This window comes from Rutidosis leptorrhynchoides, chromosome 2 (genome assembly GCF_046630445.1).
Source record: "Rutidosis leptorrhynchoides isolate AG116_Rl617_1_P2 chromosome 2, CSIRO_AGI_Rlap_v1, whole genome shotgun sequence".
Taxonomy (NCBI): Eukaryota; Viridiplantae; Streptophyta; class Magnoliopsida; order Asterales; family Asteraceae; genus Rutidosis; species Rutidosis leptorrhynchoides.
The window spans coordinates 536,068,835-536,082,022 of NC_092334.1; the positions used below are offsets into that span (position 1 = coordinate 536,068,835).

The 13,188-nt window shown below is 37.4% G+C and overlaps 1 protein-coding gene across 3 annotated transcripts; it reads right to left on the minus strand.

Annotated features, from left to right (window-relative positions):
* Positions 1 to 400: 400 nt before the first annotated feature.
* LOC139894556 (glutamate synthase 1 [NADH], chloroplastic-like) lies at positions 401 to 11,455 on the minus strand. Of its 3 annotated transcripts, XM_071877909.1 has the most exons (21): positions 10,864 to 11,455; positions 10,603 to 10,722; positions 9,845 to 9,958; positions 9,575 to 9,727; positions 9,368 to 9,468; positions 9,164 to 9,260; positions 8,705 to 8,814; positions 8,513 to 8,616; positions 8,222 to 8,401; positions 7,654 to 7,997; positions 7,434 to 7,504; positions 6,876 to 7,345; positions 5,560 to 6,429; positions 5,330 to 5,484; positions 4,916 to 5,077; positions 2,996 to 4,828; positions 2,631 to 2,899; positions 2,238 to 2,543; positions 1,883 to 2,150; positions 1,515 to 1,772; positions 401 to 944 (listed from the first exon to the last, which is right to left on the minus strand). In XM_071877909.1, exons 1-21 carry the CDS (start codon positions 11,239 to 11,241, stop codon positions 681 to 683), a joined length of 6,627 nt encoding a protein of 2,208 aa, XP_071734010.1. In that variant the 5' UTR covers positions 11,242 to 11,455; the 3' UTR covers positions 401 to 680. The 3 variants fall into 3 exon arrangements, with proteins under 3 accessions (XP_071734010.1, XP_071734012.1, XP_071734011.1); XM_071877911.1 differs by lacking the exons at positions 9,164 to 9,260; positions 9,368 to 9,468; positions 9,575 to 9,727; ... (1 more) ...; positions 10,603 to 10,722; positions 10,864 to 11,455 and adding an exon at positions 8,920 to 8,949; XM_071877910.1 differs by lacking the exons at positions 9,164 to 9,260; positions 9,368 to 9,468; positions 9,575 to 9,727; ... (1 more) ...; positions 10,603 to 10,722; positions 10,864 to 11,455 and adding an exon at positions 8,917 to 8,949.
* Between the last annotated feature and the right edge of the window lie 1,733 nt (positions 11,456 to 13,188).

Below are 13,188 nucleotides of genomic sequence, written 5' to 3' on the forward strand. Positions count from 1 at the left end.
ACACCAATACCATACGAGACGAACGGTAAAACCTCTTTCCCTTTACCCACACCAATTCCATACGGGACATGGACGGTAAAACCCCTTCCCCTTTACCCCAAACGCGATGTGAGAAAGGTGCCATGATGGATGGTACTTTACTTCATGGCAGTGATGAAATTGTGAATTAATATGTAGCAAACGATATCGAACTCCAACCCCCTAAAGTTGGCGGGCCTCTCAATATATTTGGTATGTTTAGTTTTTAAAAATTTTGACCCCCAAATCAAAAATCGAATTTGTATCTAACATTGAAACCATACTTGCTAAGGACCATTGCAAGTGACTCAATATATGTTCGTCTACGTGCACAGGTATCAACTTAAAGTTTAAACTCGAGATGAAGAAAAAGAGAAGTGGCTAAATAAGTAGAAACCATTTGGATTCAAATCTTGCAACGGAGAAATAAAAAAAAATAAGGCCAATAATCACATCCAACAATAAATTGCACATTGGATGCCAAAACTAGCCATAGATGACAAAAAAACACTCATCTATACATATTATTTGTTCAATGTTCAAACATGCAACAACCAATACAAAAAGAAGAAGCTATAAACAGCAGATCAGCATACAAAACTAGACCTTCCACCAAAACCCACCTCTCTCTCTCTGTAACCCTTTCTTTGTATCTTCTATTATTATGACCTAACTGCTGCTTGTTGCACCCTTTTTCCCTTTTCTTCCTGCAACCTTTCTTCAAGATCCTTACCATCATTCATCATGAATTTGTCCACCTGTGCTGCCGCCTGTCGCCCTTCTGAGATGGCCCACACAACCAATGACTGCCCTCTTCGGCAATCACCCGCTGCAAATACACCATCTACATTCGTTTGAAATCTCCCATACTCCGCCTTCACATTTGATCTCCCGTCTTTCTCTAACCCCAGTTTATCTGCTATCATCTATCAACACAATTTTAAACCAGTTAGCAAGTACTAGAGGTAGCAATTTTGGCCCACCTACGAATAAATCAGGCGACTCAAGCTTATTATTCGTCTCTAATATCGAGCAGGTTTATATATAAATATATATATACACACATACACATACACACACACACACACACACACACATATATATGTCTCTGTGTACACTTTTTTAGTATGTCAAATATGACTACGAATTAGTGTCTCAAATATGGTCACTAAATATGGCAAGTTCGGCCCACCTACGAATTAATTAGAATTAGGTGTCTCAAATTTGATCACTAGAGACTAGAGATAGCAATTTCGGCCCACCTACGAATTAATTAGCAGTCATATTTGACATACTAATTAACTAAGAATTTTATAAGTATTCAATATTTGTTACTTACAAAATTAATTCTGCAATCATATTTGACACACTAATTAAGGTTTTTAAAAATATATATAATATAATTTCTTGGCACAAAAAGATTTATAGGTCAACCCCAAAAAAAAAATCTAATGGGGGGTCCAACTTGTATATTTTAAGTGTTGATAAATACTAACCGATTCAGGACCAAGGAATCCCATGGCTAGCAAAACCAGGTCAGCCTCAAGTATCTCTTCTGAACCTTCAACTTCCTTGAATTGGAACCGTCCAGTGTCATCCTTTGCCCATTGAACACGTACAATCTCAATCCCTTTTACTGATCCATTCTCATCACTAATAAACCTTTTCGTCAACACCTCATACGATCGTGGGTCTTTACCAAACTTAGTAGCAGCTTCCTGGTGTCCATAATCTACACGGAACACACGAGGCCACTGCGAGCCCAAAAAAAAAAAAAAAAAAATCAAGAAAAAAACAATAAAAAAAACTGCTTGTGAGATTTCATTCTTCATTTCTTCTAGTGATTTAGTGAAAAGAAACAAACCTGTGGCCAAGGATTTCCGGGAGCTCGTGTTTGTGGTGGCTCAGGAAGAAGCTCGAGATTAACAATGCTGGTACACCCATGTCGTATTGAAGTACCGATACAATCAGTACCGGTGTCACCTCCACCTATTACAATTACCTTTTTACCCTTAGCAGAGATATAGTTATTATCTGCAAGGTTGCTGTCCAATAAGCTTTTGGTATTCGCATGCAAAAATTCCATAGCGAAATGTACTCCCGACAGTTCACGCCCTGGAACAGGAAGGTCCCTGCAACGCAACATTTTAATTGTTTAGCGTTTCATTACAACAGATAATAAATAACGAAATGAACATTTAAAATTTTATTATAAATACCTTGGCTTTGTGGATCCCACGGCCAAAATAACGGCATCATTGTCTTTACGAAGTTGCTCAATGGAAAACGAAGGATCAGTTCCAACATTGGCATTCACGACAAAGTTAACACCTTCCTTGTCCATAAGGTCAACCCGTCTTTGAACAACATCAATTTTGTCGGCTTTCATGTTAGGAACCCCGTACATCATGAGTCCACCGATTCGATCAGCACGCTCATACACGGTAACCGTATGGCCAACCCTATTTAGTTGATCCGCTGCAGCCAAGCCAGAAGGCCCACTGCCCACGATAGCAACTTTTTTTCTGTTTTAAAAAAAAAAACACTGTTAGAATATCACATTTGTTATAAGAAAGTCAAGGGGAAAGTTAATGATGAGAAGTCAAGAATACCCTGTTCTATTGACGGGAGGTCTAGGCACCATCCAACCTTCTTCAAAGGCTTTGTCAATAATCGAGCACTCAATGTTTTTAATCGAGACGGGATTTTCAATAATACCGAGCACACACGATCCTTCACATGGAGCAGGACAGACACGTCCCGTGAACTCAGGGAAATTGTTTGTCTCAAGAAGTCGATCCAATGCTTCACGCCATCTGTTCTGGTAAACTAACTCGTTGAATTCTGGAATTTTGTTGCCAAGTGGACAACCAGAGTTCTCCTGCCATTATTTTACAATAATTTAATTAAGCTTAAAATTTATAATTTATATTTTATTTATATTTAACCAGTTTGATGATATAAAGTCATTATCTACCTGATGGCAAAAAGGTGTACCACAATCCATACAACGCGCAGATTGAGTTTTTAAGAGCGGGCCAGGTTTTGTCTCTTCCATTACTTCATTCCAGTCATTCATCCTAACAGCCGGGTCACGATACGATACTCCCTCACGCTCGTATGCAACAAAACCACGGTGTTTGACCGCATCCTCAACCCGAGATGGTCGGGTCACTGGTTCATCCTGTTCAACCTCAACCTCGATGACCGGCTCAATGACCTTATTAAATGATTTGGCTGCCAACTTTTTAAGTTCTTCAAAAGCATCTTTCTCCTTCAACACATCTTCCTCTCGAATATCAGCTTCTTCAGCAGCTTTTTCTGCAGCCTTTTGCGCAATTTCGGTTGCTTTCATGGTCGCCAAGATCCTCTTATAATCCCTAGGGAACACCTTAACAAACTTAGGCAAAAGATTGTCAAAATCTCTAAGTACTTCCTTCGCCAGCTGGCTGTTCGTGTGGCGTTGGTGTTGCTGAATCAGCATTCTGAGAGTCATAATATCGTCTTCATCTTCCACCTTATCAAGATCAACGAGCTCAGCATTACATCTTGACCGAAACTTTGAGTCAACGTCAAGAACATATGCAATTCCACCACTCATACCCGCAGCAAAATTCCTCCCGGTTTTACCCAAAATGACAACGGTCCCACCAGTCATGTATTCACACCCATGATCACCGACACCTTCAACCACCGTTTTCGCTCCCGAATTTCGCACACAGAATCGTTCAGCCGCCATACCATTAAAATAAGCCTCACCGCTCGTTGCACCATACAAAGCAACGTTCCCGATCACGATATTCTCTTTAGGGTCGAACCCGCTTCCTTTGGGAGGATAAACGACAATCTTTCCACCCGACAACCCTTTCCCGACGTAATCATTGCTGTCACCTTCTAACTCGAGCATGATTCCCGGGCAAAGAAAAGCTCCGATACTCTGACCCGCACTTCCATTAAGTTTGATATGGATAGTGTCGGTTGGTAGGCCCGGTAAATGGTAACGTTTAGTTACTTCATGACTAAGCATCGTCCCGACTGCACGGTTAACATTGCAAATTGGTGATTCAATGTACACGGGAAGTCCTTTTTCTAAAGCGGGTTTTGCGAGTGTTATTAACCGTTGATCAAGCGCCATATCTAAGCCATGATCTTGTTTTTCTACACAAGTCTGGGCGGCATCGGGTCGGATGTCAGCAGCAGGTCGAAGTAATAGTGACAGATCAATGTTTTTCAATTTCTCATTGTTTTTGGCAAGATCTTTATCCACTTCAAGCATATCTGCACGTCCCACCATTTCGTTAACTGTTCTAAAACCCATTTCGGACATTAATTCCCTCATTTCCTCTGCTAACATGAAAAAGAAATTGATAACATGTTCCGGTTCCCCTGCAAACTTTTCACGAAGAACGGGATCCTGTGTAGCAATCCCGACGGGACACGTGTTTTTGTGACACTTTCTCATCATGATGCAACCGAGTGTGATGAGTGGTGCGGTACTGAACCCAAACTCCTCGGCCCCGAGAAGAGCAGCAATGGCTACATCTCTTCCGGTTTTTAGTTGACCATCGGTCTGGAGAACGGTTCGACCACGAAGATCATTTGCAACTAGGGTTTGGTGTGTTTCGGCTAGACCAAGCTCCCATGGAAGCCCAGCACTCTTGATCCCGGTCCACCTAGATGCACCAGTTCCACCATCATGGCCTGAAATCAAGACATGGTCTGCATGGCCCTTAACCACCCCACTCGCAATTACTCCCACACCAGCTTCAGAAACCAGCTTCACGCTCACACGAGCCGAAGGATTTGCATTCTACAGCAACCAAATACAATTGTCAAGAAAGTTTTTTAATTTATGTACACTAACTAAAAAAAATAACAAATTTATTATTATTATTACCTTCAGATCGTGAATTAATTGAGCAAGATCTTCAATCGAATAGATATCATGATGTGGCGGAGGACTAATTAATCCAACACCAGCTGTCGAATTTCTTGTGACAGCAATATCGCCGATAACTTTGTGACCTGGAAGTTCGCCACCTTCACCTGGTTTTGCTCCCTGTGATGATGAAATATAAAGTAAGTACTATAATTAATGGCATACGATAATAAACTTTGGTTTATTTAACCTCACCAAATAGTCAAATGTGGGTATTCACTTAATGATGCAAAGTCACCATCATCTGTCCATTAACATAAATACATAAACAAGAGGAACTTATGTTCCAACTGGGGTACTGGGACCAACAATTAATGCAATGACAAACAGGGTAGGGGCCTCGTTTACTGAATGATTAAATTAACATATTACCTGAGCCATCTTAATCTGCAGTTCATCAGCGTTGGTAAGATAGTAACTAGAAACTCCAAATCGTCCACTAGCAACCTGCTTAATTGCACTCCTCTTTGGATTCATTGAACCATCTGGTAGTGGTACCAAACGAGACGGATTTTCACCTCCCTCACCTATAAAGATTAAATACTATTAATAAAATACTAAATTCATTCAAATCTAAAACGTCTAATTTCGTAGATACATACCAGTGTTAGATTTGCCTCCTATTTTGTTCATAGCTACAGCAAGAGTGGTGTGAGCTTCCAACGAAATTGACCCATAACTCATGGCACCAGTACAAAATCGTTTTACTATTTCACTAGCGGGTTCAACCTCTTCTAAAGGAACCTTAACATTACCCTCTTTAAACTTTAACAGCCCGCGTAAATTGCATTCTTTATTCAACTCGTGAATACGTTTTGAATACTCTTTATAAGCAGCAACACTATTACCCCGAGCAGCCTCTTGCAGCTTTGCAATAGCAAGAGGATCGTTTAAATGAACCTCGCCACCTTTTCTCCAATGGTAATCACCATTGTTTGGTAACGCAACGGCTTCGGCACTGTGCGGAGGAAACTCGCGAGTCGGAAACCCTAAATTGTGCAATTGAAGAGCGTCACCCGCAAGTGCTTCGAACGTGGCCCCTTCGACTCTACTTGGAGTGCCAGCAAAGCATCGTTCCATAACTTCTGTTGATAACCCAACTGCTTCGAAGATTTGTGCACCTTTATATGAGGCTAAAGTGGATATTCCCATTTTGGCAAGAACCTTTTGCATTCCATAGTGACTAGCTTTGAAATACTTTTTGACTAATTCCTGTTTAGTGTGGAAGTCGCCGTTTGACTTTGGTGGGATTTTACCATCAACTTGCATCCTCCAAATGGCCTCCACGGCTAAATATGGACAGATGGCGTCAACACCGAAGCCGACAAGCGTACAGAAATGATGCACTTCACGTGGCTCGGCGGATTCAACCATCAATGCAACCCTGGTTCTTTCGAGCTTCCTAACCAAATGATGGTGGACTGCACCAACGGCTAACAGAGAGCTTACTGCCACTCGCTTTGATGAAAAGGCTGCAAAAAAAGAAATGTTAAATCATCTAATACATATCCAATCCATGTTTGGGAATTAGAGGGCATTCATTAGCAGATATAAAATATGTTAGTAATGATTCAAGATTGTATTATGTTAATCTGTTCAACTCATTTGACACAAAGGTGCCTTTTAATTAAACAGGTCAAAAAGTTGCACGTCAGCAGTCAGAAGTCAAGTCGCTCAAAGGGCACTTTGAATGCATAGAACCTCCAAAAATTGATCATTGATAAAATAACATGTTTAAGATTAACGTATGATTTATCATTAGAATGACCAAGGAGATTCGACCCGTTTATGACCCAAATTGAAAATTATCTGACTCAACCCATACCCATTTTAACTCCTTACGCAACCAACCTGTCTCGTCAATGTCAGGACATTTAGAGTGAAAACAGGGCTAGGTATGATAGTATTGAATGTTTACCTCTGTCAGAAAGTACCAACGTAGTATAGCCCTCTTTAATTGCATCATGAGCCTGCGAACAGATTCTATCTAGGGTTTCCTCCAAACCCTTTCGGCCAAGTTCTTTAGGGTAGGTTATATCAAGAACTTTGCTTCTCCAGCCTCTGAAATTCATATTTTTAATTGATTCCATCTCTTCGATAGACAAGAGTGGGCCTTTTAGTGAAAGCCGATGACATTGCTCTTCTGTTGTCTCTGTAAGATCACCTTCGGGTCCCACCATGCATTCCATGGAAGTTACAATCTTTTCCCGTATAGGATCGATAGGTGGGTTCGTTACTTGTGCAAACATTTGCTTAAAATACTCGAATGTTAGCTTCTCTCTGTTAGACATCACAGCCAACGGAGCATCATTTCCCATTGAACCAAGTGCCTCAACACCATCTTTTGCCATCGGTAGTAAAAGCATTTCCAATGATTCAATTGTATAACTGCATAAAACCATATCCGCATTACAGTTAATAAACAAATATATAAGTAACAAATAAAGAGTATTATTGTTATTAGAAGTTTAGATACCCAAAAGCCTTCAATGGAGCCAAGAGTCCCCGAATACCCATGTTCTCCATGTTATCATCCTCAGGAGTTGCCTAAAATAGAATGGAAGTGAGTATAAATGCTCAAAAAGAAAATGAAAAGGTAGGAAGTTTTCAATCTTCATAATTTGCCATACAAATACACATCTAAATATCTGAACATCACAACTTCAACAACTAAACAAATCCAAAATAACAATTACCTTTGAGACTCCGGCAATAGGTGGGCAGGTGCGGGAAGACTTAGTAACAGATTCAACAATGTTCTTGAGTTCTATCTTTTGCTTTTCTAGCCACGTTCCATAAGGTTTTGCACGTGAATATTGTTGTTTCAAGGCTTCATCATCAACAACTGTATGTTTCTCAAAATCCACAAGAAGCATCATTCCCGGGTTGAGTCTACCTTTCCTGGACACATCTTCAGGTGGAATGTCAACAACTCCAACCTCACTCGCCATTATAACTCGCCCGCTGTGAGTAACATAAAAACGACCTGGACGCAGTCCGTTTCGGTCCAATGTAGCCCCAAGGTATCGGCCATCAGTAACTACAAAATAAATGCTCATGAGAACAAATAAAAACTACTATATCCTTGTCTCAATCAGGAGTAACAATTGAAGTATATATTTTGTAATCATACTTGACATGCTAACAATTTAACAAAAATTTGGACAACAGTTCACCCCCAATTCGTTTGACCCATATCAAAAAACTACCCATTTTGACAGACATAATATAAAGTAACATCAAATAATGATATGCAGGGCATACATGAAACTAAAGCAGGTCCATCCCATGGCTCCATTAAAGCTGAGCAATATTCATACAAGGCCTTCCTTTGAGGATCCATATTTTTGTCATTCTGCCAGGCTTCAGGGATCATCATCATAACAGCCTCAGGAAGACTTCTACCAGCTCTAACTAATAACTCAAGAACACCATCAAAAGCACCTGCAAAGCAACAACAAATTATTATTACAATTCACTATATTGAACCAAATAGAAAACCGTTCAAGTATTGAGTATTTAATTAAATATTCAGTTGGATAAATTTGTACACACCTGAATCTGATGAACTGGCATCTACAATGGGAAGAAGTTTCTTCAACTCGTTCTTTGAGAGGCCAAGCTCCTTGCATTTTAAAAGGCCTTCACGTGCCTTCATCCTGAATATAAAAACATACGACTATATTAACAATTATAACACAAGTGATTGATAAGCAAACAACAGTTTTGAATTTTAAGAGGATTTACCAATTAACATTCCCTCTAAGCGTGTTAATTTCTCCATTGTGGCCAAGAACACGCATAGGCTGAGCACGATCCCAACTAGGAAACGTGTTGGTTGAAAATCGAGAATGAATCTGCGCAAAACACACGAAAACCAAGGCTTTCAGTCCATCAAATAGTTAGATAGCGATAATAAAATGTATTGTAATGCACTTGGATGACCGAGAACCCGATACCACCATTGAAATCTTCATGTGAGCAAAAGACTGCATCAAGTTTTTGTAAACATGATGTACCTATTTGCCAACTCACCACAAAAGAATCCAATCGAGCAAGCAATCCAAATTCACAAAATTAATCAAAGAATGCCTCGGAAGTCATTCCTCAACATTGCATCTCTCTCCCGTTAACCGGTTGATCCAATGCTGTTGTTAAGTATGAAGTCAGCAGACAAAAAAACAAGTTCATGGAATAAATATTTACCAGTGCCATGTAGCTCGTAAACCTTTCATTCCCAAGATCAGCAAAATAATACTCCTTCAACTGGTTTGGTTTTAGCTGGCCTTTGTACACAACCGTTCTGCACAAAATTATTCAAATTTAACAACCCGTCAGATCACAATCACAATATAATTATGATATATACATAATACATATATGTAACACAGTGAGATAGGGAAACCAAACCTAGATGATAAAGAACATATATAGAAGTCCCTGACCCCACCATGTTGGAGATTCAATGCAGCTCGGATGGCTACCATTGAAACCCTCCTTAGTATGTACATCTGCAAATAGCAATTATCTAACAAGATGAGCATCATCCGTATCAAAATTGGTCAAATATACATATTTGAACAAGTTATGAGCATACAACATAAATTTCCTACATACCTGCTGCTCAAAATCAGCTTTTGACCTAGATGTTGGTGTGAGAAACACTTGTTCAATGATGGGTTCAGTTTGTAAAGCAGACTTGCCCAAACCTGAATTATCAGTGGGAATCGTACGCCATCCAAGCACAGTGTGCCCAAGTGATTCAGCAACCTGCAAATAAAGATGTACACTTTTTCAATACATGCACCATAAAGTGCTCAAGACTAAAACTTATACTGTAAATTTACAAAGTATTTATACTACGTCATATAAATTTAGGATACCTACCTTCGTGAATACAATCTTGCTTTGCTCCCTCCTAGTATCGGAAGTAGGCAAGAAGAACATGCCGACTGCATATTCCCCAGGGGGTGGTAGCTCAAACCCCTCATCCTTTGCCACCTGGTGTTGAATTTTGAGCAATTAAATTAAATAATCAAATAAGTACTGTTTATAAGAAAATTAAAATCATTAAATTAAAACAATCATTATTTCGATCCACTAATCAAAATCAAATCCAACCCCTATTTTCAACAGAGTTGAAAACAAAACGATTATTTTTCCAGTTTACTACATAGCACAAATTTGGATACACATGATCAGTAATAGTTTTCAATAGTAATTTCCTTTGACACCATTCACTCAACACTACTCGCTCATATCAAGATCAAGATATAAAATCAAAATCTATCAAAAATACATTACAATTTTTAACTTTTTGGGTCAACATCCTTAAGTTTAGCAAGAAAAATGAAAAATAAAATAAAAAAAATGCCCCGCCTATATCAACCAAAATATATATTTGTGATCCATTGAAAATAACAAGAATCACTTCACCTTATAAAAATAAATCTACATATAATATAAACCAAATTACTAAATTAAATATAAATCTTTTGTATCTAGAGTTTGAAATTAAACTAAACACATATAATTATATATTATATATTACATATTACATGATATACATATATACAATAAAACAATTACTCCGTATTAATTATTAATTATACAAACTATATATATCCATATCTATATCTGACTACCTCCTTGTAGAAATCATGTGGAAGTCCAACAAGAATTCCGGCCCCATCACCCGTATTTGTCTCACATCCACAAGCACCTCTATGTGACATACGCACCAACATCTCAATTCCATCAGTCACCTAATTTAAAAAAAAAAAAAAATTCCCAAATTCAAATTTAATTAGTCCAAACACAAAACAATATCATAGCAATAGCAATACAAAATAAAATAAAATTAAAAATCAAATCAGATAAAATAAACAATCGAGAGTGATGCATACCGTTTTTCTGTTAGCTATACCGGACAACTCAGCTACAAACCCAACTCCACATGCATCCTTATCAAATTTCGGATCATATAAACCTAACGGCTTCTCAGGCACTAACGACAAATTAGACCTAACCACCATTCTTCTCATCACCTTCGGGTCACATCTCGGACTATCCGCTTTCAATTGCTGTAACGTCTCACAACCGGACCCGAATCCACGTAAAACCCTAGCCGCTCCATTAAATTTACTCGACTGTTTAACAACCGAGCAACTCGTCCTGTTACTTCTACCAGCCGCAATCCGAACTAAACCGTTAATCGGACGAGTAGTAGTAACAAACGTCGGGTCGGGTCGAACCTGAATAGCGTGATTCAAAGGCACCGACATTAAATAATTTATATTATCGACAAATAAGTTTTATTTATTTATCAGATCTGGATTTGATGTATATGTGTGTGTATATTTGTAGAGATAATAATCAATAATCAATAGAATCTGATAATAAAACTGAAATAACGAAATAAACCGAGAAATCAGAGCGACGGTTGGAGATAGATACAGATGTGTGTATATATAACCTACACAGGAGAGAGAAAGAGAGAGGGTTTTGTTTCGTCTTCAACGAGGTGGGTGATAGAGAGGATTATATAGAGAGAAAAAGGGAGCAGGGGTAACAGCTAATCTAAACAAGGGTGTCATTGTTGAGTGTGGTGTGGGACCCGGATATATGTTTATTTTTCACACTTTTTTTACTTTTTTAATTTTGGGTAAAACTTCTACGCTACCTGAAAATCTGAATGTATTTTATTTACAGGTTTAGCGAATAAATCTACATTATAATATAAACGTCATTGACCCGTTAATAAATATTTATTACTTGGTATTTGGTTTAGTTAATTGAATTTAAATATTCATAATATATACTCTTATAATTTATTATAAAATGTTTAATGTTTATAGTATTAGTGTCGTGTTGTAGTAAAAATATATTTAAAGATATTGAGAAACTTTTTAATAACTATATAAAAAAGTTGTGTAGCTTCAAGGTGTTGAACATTGTGGAGACTTGTCAAATATATATTCTCGTTGTATTGCCATTATTCATCATATTCATATTCATCATATATAAATATAAATATATGAGTTAATTATACTATTGGTCCCGTGATTTACTCACAATTATACCGTTCATCCCTATCTTTTTAAAATTATACCGCAAGTCCCTGTGGTTTTAAACTTATTTGGCGGTATAATTGACTCTAAATATAAATTAAATTAGAAAATTATGACATTATTAAATTGGAATTGTACATCACTTATAGCAAATATTACAACCTATAGAATCACATCATGACCTCACCTAAAACTCCCATTTATTAGATACTCGTAGAATAGATAGATAGATAAGTAGTACTACCCTTTTTTGAAAAAACATATACGTAGTAATAAATAAATATAAATAAAATAATAATAATATTAATAATTAATATTAATAATAATAATAATAATAATAATAATAATAATAATAATAATAATAATAATAATAATAATAATAATAATAATAATAATAGATTAAATTAAAAAAGAGTTTGATAATTTAAAAAAGAAAAAATCACACAGTTAATTCATGTGATTTACATCAGATTATGCGAATGGTCCCTGTACTTTTTTGACGTGGTTGGTGATTGTGGTTTGCAAAATTTACGTGAGTGATTCTTGTCAGTAACAGCCTTTAACATTTTATGTTAGGTTCAGTCATGTGCCTTGCACGTTGTAACAACCATGACTTTTTCGATTTGAATTAACTCTTTGAGGCTTATGGTTCACGAGTTTCCGACATTATTTGCATTAGTTACATTTGTGCAATACATGAGTTTATTATATGTTTAGAATCTTAGAATATTCTACGTACCGAGTTTTCGAACTCTAATTTAGTTAGGTAGTTGTTTCGATTTACATTAATTAGATCATACACATCACTTAATAAGTAATAACGAACTAAGACTGAATCCCCTTCCCTCTAAATTTCGGTCGGCCCCTCCATTTAATGTCTTTAGTTAGGCCCTAAATAATCTTGATTCTATCCTAAATTAAACCCTAACTATTTAACAACCTAAACTCCTAAACCTAATTCATTAATCATAAATCTAAATTTTTGCTCCCTCCCTCTTCTCTCTTGCTCACGGCAGCCACCACCATCACCTTACCACCATCAATTTTCTAAATTGATCATCCATTCAAGTGGAAATCGATAACTAGCATTAGTTTAATCGTCTTCTTCAAGTGTTATTGTGATTTTTGGCCTAAGAAAACTCAAACCCTAACTTTTTCCTA